Consider the following 6,000-nt stretch of genomic DNA (forward strand, 5'->3'; position numbering starts at 1 on the left):
CAGAGACTGAGGCACATGCTGAGGCAGATTCCCGGAAGGGTGATTAATGATTAATACTTAAGAACAGCACACATACGTAAGCTTCAATTCTCTTGTAATATAAGTTGTCTCTATCTAAAGAGTACACACAGTTTCAGCCCTTGCTGGGCCAACACTAGAGTTGTTAAGAGGCATTAAGCCTAAGAAAATATTTCTCTCTGTCAATAATTGTTGATAATGTGATATTTCCACTTAATAATCAACCCCTGTAAATATCCCAAGCTATTTTCATAAACTTGCAAACGAACCCTGGATTTCATAGTGGCTGGGGGTGGTGTAAATTTGTAAATATTAATTTTAATAAATAATTTTATAAAAAATCAAAACCGCCTCAGATTAATTTCTCACCTCCCCCTAACAGAGGAGGAACAGAGAAATCCCCTCCACGACACACGCCCAAGTGTGCAGAATCCAACCCAGCAGAAAAGATCAACATCACAACCTGGGAACAGGAAGCCTCTTATGTTACAATCTGAACGTCAAGACCCATGATCCTTTGCTCCAGTGTCGTAGTTTGAGGGGTCCCGGGGTCTCCTAAGAAAACTACAGAGACTAAGACCCATCCCAGGGGACGAATCTGGGCATCCCAGGATGTTGTAATGTTGTTATTCCGTTCCATTTTCCAGTATCACAGCTCATAACGGCAGTGCCTGGCTGATGTTGCTCTCCTTCCCCCCCTGCCTCCTCTGCCTTCACCTCTTTTTCCACGCAGAAGCAGCTTTTCTTCTTGTCTCATGGTTTGTGTGGGGAGATGGCTACTGGCTGGCAGAGAATTTTGAGCTGTGTGATGCGACCTGCTGAGGCCTTGTAGGTCTAATACTGGGGTGGGGAAGCAGTTGTGACCTACTGTCAGGCCTGCTGAAGGTGGAATGGGAGGATTCTAGATGGATTTAGTCCGACAGACTTGGCTTAGCTTGTAGATGGTTCTACCTGGTTTCCTGATTTCTACTTGGTTCCGCCTGATTCTACCTGGTTGCCTTTTGCATATATGCACTAGTAAATAGAATCTCTCTAAACTTCCAATCAGTCTGCAGTATTTTCATTCTCACTCTCTAAAAGAGTAAGAGTCACCTTTGCTGTCCAGTTCTGGGTAGCTCCTGGCCTGAAACGGTGCCATCCAGGCAGCACTTTCCTTTGGTAGCTGGCATGGCAGCAGCATGCTACTGACTATCAGCAGCAGATTTAACTCAACCCATGACATTCATGAGCTGAATCTGGGAAGCTGACCCCAATGTCAGGGTGCAAACATGTATCATTGGTGGCTCTAGGGGCAGATACAGGCACAGATGTGTTAGAGCTGGAGAGGGAAGTGATGCTGGGGCCAAGCATCACAAATTAAGCTTCACAGTTTCTCCCCCATGAAAGAGGTGTAGGTTCTGGTTGAAGCTTCCCTGTAGCACACACCTGGCAATGATCTCAGGAAGCTAAACAAGCTGAAAAAGGCAGCCCTCAGCTGCGTTATGTCTAAAATGGGTCTGTTCATATATCCTACATCTCACAGCAGAGCAACATCTGAACCTTGGTCCCTTTAGGCAAGCTGGTGCAAGGTTCATAGAATCATAGAATCAAGCAGGTTGGAAGACACCTCCAAGCTCATCCAGTCCAATCTAGCACCCAGCCTTATCCAATCAACCAGACCACAGCACTAAGTGCCCCATCCAGTCTTTTTCTGAGCACCTCCAGGGACGTTGTGTCTTCTCCCTCACTCACCACACAATGCTGAGAGATATTGACAAGAACATGAGGATCCTGGGTCCCACCTCATTCACCAGCAGCTCTGCAGAGATCCACACAGGGCAAGGCCTGCATAGAAGGATGGGGTTTCTTTGGCTTTCTCTCTGGACATAAAGCAAGAAATTGAAGGCACAGGAGACAGAGGCTGCATTGCAGTTATCTGAGCACCTTTCTGACAGGCCAAACCAGGGTCACATAAGCACAAATAGAAACACTTCTACTTATGCAGCCCTGCGTGGAACTATGCAACAAGCTTTGGGCAGCTGAATAAGAAATACAAGAGCAGTGCCCATTTCCTGACAATGTGGCCACAAACATGCCCTCAGGAAGGATCCAGGCTGACATCACCTGCCTGCATGGGATGATGCTTGCACCTGAGAGGAGTTTTCAGCCTACAGTGATGTGTGTCTACCCTAGAAAACCTTGGGGCTCTCACTCTACCACTTCCAGTTTTCTAATGGGAAAGGATGTGGCAGAAGGCAGGAAATGAAAAGGCAGCAGAGCAGGAAACCAGGACGCAGACAATGCCATCATTTGAGATTGTTTGCATTTGTCATGAGCTGCTCAGAGGTGCCACTGGGCCTGAGGCACTGCAGCACTGCTATAAAAGGCAGCCCAGCTCTCTGCTCTCTCATCCACTTCTCTTGCCACCTTCTTGGGAACCAGGTGAGTCTGAAGCCTCTGATTCTCCTTTAACATTGGGTCTCTTTGTGACCTTTGTGATTCTGTTGATACCTATGGGCTTTGAGTTCCTTCTCCTTTGAGAGGGATGGGGACAGAAGGTCTTCTGCACAGAGAAACTGGGGCTTAGTTGAGGTGACCACCAGGCTTGAGCTGGGCAGTGTATGCTGATCTGAGAATGAATGACTTGACACTTGGAGTCAGTGCTGCTTCTCATGTGCCTCCATTCTTTGCTTCCCCCATGTCCTTTCTTCCAGGTCGACCTCCACCCCCAAGACATGTCCTGTTGCAAGCCATGCCAGCCCTGCTGCCAGCCCTGCGGCCCAACCCCATTGGCCAACAGCTGCAATGAGCCCTGCTGTGTGAGGTGCCAGGACTCCACTGTTGTCATTGAGCCCTCCCCTGTGGTGGTGACCCTGCCTGGACCCATCCTCAGCTCCTTCCCACAGAACACTGCCATAGGCTCCTCCACCTCTGCTGCTGTTGGCAGCATCCTCAGCTGTGACGGAGTGCCCATCAGCTCCGGGGGCTTTGACCTCTCCTGCATCACCAACCGCTACTGCTGCAGGCCCTGCCGGCCCTGCTAGAGCTGCTGGCAACAGCCTCTGTTGAGAGCTCCCAAGAGATGAGAACATGGTGCTGGATACAGCTTCAAGACAATGTATTTTAATCTTTGGACCATTCCTGCCTTCTTCCACTCTTGTATCTCTCTTTTCCCTTTGCTGTTCTTCCATGCCAATGTCAGCTTACTGGGACCCATTGGCCTCCCTTCCTCTGTGGGCCAGGCAAATGGGACACCTTGCACCAGGTCCACTCCATCTCAGTGGCTGAAGCTCTGTGCTCCCTATGAGCCATCTCCTTTTCTTCTCTAGACTCATTAAAGCTCTGCTGCATCTAAACCTGGGCCTCTGAGTCATCCTTCCTTCTCTGGCAGCTCTTCCAGTGCTCTCAGGGTAAAAGGTGGAGGATGGGGAGATTCCATGCAAGAGTTTGTGTCACTTGGCAACATGGTCAATTTATTTCCTGTTTTCAGGAATGAACTGATGGTCACTGCTGCCAGGGGATGCTCAGCTGAGTGAGTGTCACACCCTAGTGTTAGCTCCATTGATCAAAGACCTTGGCTACTTTCCCTCAGCGTACACGAGGCACTGAAGTATGAGGCTGTTACAAAGCCAATGCAATAAAAAAAGATGAGACGAGGTGCAAGCCCTGTGAGCCCTGCTGTCAGCCCTGTGGCCCAACCCCACTGGCCAGCAGCTGCAATGAGCCCTGCTGCGTAAGGTGCCAGCACTCCACTGTTGTCATTGAGCCTCCTACTGTGCTGGTGACCCTGCCCGGACCCATCCTCAGCTTCTTCCCACAGAACACTGCCATAGGCTCCTCCACCTCTGCTGCTGTTGGCAGCATCCTCAGCTGTGATGGAGTGCCCATCAGCTCTGGGGGCTTTGACCTCTCCTGCATAACCAACTGCTACTGCTGCAGACCCTGCTAGAGCTGCTGGCAACTGCATGAGAAAAAGCCATCAAAGAACTTGAAGCACTATGCTTGATAATGGATCAAACATGGGGCCGTTGCTTTAAGAGAGCTGTTCATCTCTTGGTTGTCCTGCAAGGGTAGCCTGAAAGGTCTGGCACTCTGACAACATGGCCAATGTCACCCTTCCTGTCTTCCACTCACCTGTGCTCTTCTCTTTCCTTCTTTGTCTTGCACTCCTCATAAGCTGCTGTAAGTACTGCAGAAACCTGTCTATTCCAATCCTCCAACCTGTCTCCCTTTGCCAGGCAGGCCTACAGATTCCCTGCAGGAACTCTGTTCCAGGAAAAGGTAATTACATTCTTGGCTGCTTCTATTCTTCTTGCTGTGCACCTCCACTTGAAGTGATCTCATTTCTGTTTTTAGACTCATTAAAAAACTGCTGCAACCTTTCCTATGTCCCTGAGGTGGTCTTTCCCTCAGCATGCTGACTGCTGAGGGTGATGCTCTATTACCAAACTGGATGTGGAGCAATTGTTGCTCCAGCAGGATTGCACAGGTGTTGCAAAGGGTACATTAATGAATGTGAGTTGAAATATTTTTCCAAAATTAATATTGTTTATTAATTTTGATATCCAGAACTCTGCCACCCCTAACCACTAAATTTAATAATATTTAGATTCTTACACAGTCATGAAAACATTCTATGGTTAATATCTGGATCTAGTAATAACCAGCAAAATATATAAACATTGATTGAAGTGGAAGAGAAAGTTCCTGCAGTCAAATGCCACTTATGGCAGAAGGCAATGGAGAATTACAAAGAGGCTTTTAAGCATTTACTCACAAATTATTATTATTACCCTTCTTGTGGGGGCTAGCTACAGTCCAGACAGTGCCCAAATGCTTTCAGAGGACACTGTCTTGTCAGCTGCTGAGATGCTTCTTCCCAGGCTTCTGAGCAAAAGAGGCAGACAATCTCTGACTTTGTCTCCTGGCTCCTCTGAACAACCTATGTATGTCCAGGACTTCTAAGCAGGAATTTCAGGTGTAGAGGCAGGATGTTGCAATGTGCAGTCTCAGCATGATGGCACACTGGCCATACAGGCTGACCGTGTGCAGGCATCCAGGGTCTGCTCCTGGCAAGCTTGCAACAGTGGAGTTTACTGGCAAACAATAAGGCAGTAGGCAATTGCATCAGGCAACAGCAGATCACAGCAGAGATGTGCTAGTTCGAAGCTAGCTAGAATGTTTTGGTGAGAAGGATTAGATCACAGGCTATGAAAGAGAAACAGTGGTGATGTCTACTTCATTCATAGGCTTGATGAGAAGTATAAGAACAAGAGTATAAACATAGATAAGGCAGTTTGAGCACTGCCTGGTCTCTGAGCTGCATTTCTCTCTAACCTCACCCTCCGTCTTTCTGATTAATCCACTTGCCTCCTAACCCCACTGGCCAACCCTCCATTTTTCCTTGGGGCACAAGGCAATGCCTGGGGTAAGGTAGAGGGGTGGGAGAAGGTGGAAGGGCAGTTGGGAGCCCCTCCTGGGGACTCAGGTTTCAGGGAGGGCTGTTGTGTTTCTGTATTACCTTTTACCTTGTATATTTCTGTATAGAACTGTATATACTGTAAATATCTGCTTGTGTGTTGTGATAAGCTATAAATAATAAGCTTCATTCAATTTCCAGAGCCAGCTGAGTCTACTCTGGGTGATTTCCAAAGTGTGTGTGGGGGCGGGTAACACCCAAACCACCACAAGGGAGCGCACCAGAGCATGGCAGAGAATAGGGGAGCACGTTGTTTACCTGCGTATCTCCCTTTATCAATGTGGGCCAAGATTATTTGCCCTTTGGACAGAGAACAGCCAATCAGAATGGCAGTTAGCCAAACATTACCATATTAGGTAAAGCCATAGGCTCACTTTTACCCGAATTTGGGAAAGGCACAGACCTTGCACAAGGCAGGCACAAGCTAAGTGTGTGTATCTTGTTTACCACAGGACCAAGACAAGTCTGGGCAGGCCAGGGTCCTTAGACTCAGTGGCTCCAGGTTCTTTTGTCTTCTTTTCCTG

The 6,000-nt window shown here is 48.2% G+C and overlaps 1 protein-coding gene across 1 annotated transcript; it reads left to right on the plus strand.

Annotated features, from left to right (window-relative positions):
• The first annotated feature begins 2,732 nt into the window (after positions 1 to 2,732).
• LOC135191594 (feather keratin Cos1-1/Cos1-3/Cos2-1-like) lies at positions 2,733 to 3,353 on the plus strand. Its single transcript, XM_064174023.1, has one exon. It carries the CDS (start codon positions 2,733 to 2,735, stop codon positions 3,039 to 3,041), a length of 309 nt encoding a protein of 102 aa, XP_064030093.1. The 3' UTR covers positions 3,042 to 3,353.
• The last annotated feature ends 2,647 nt before the right edge of the window (positions 3,354 to 6,000 follow it).

This window comes from Pogoniulus pusillus, chromosome 40, assembly GCF_015220805.1.
Source record: "Pogoniulus pusillus isolate bPogPus1 chromosome 40, bPogPus1.pri, whole genome shotgun sequence".
Classification (NCBI taxonomy): Eukaryota; Metazoa; Chordata; class Aves; order Piciformes; family Lybiidae; genus Pogoniulus; species Pogoniulus pusillus.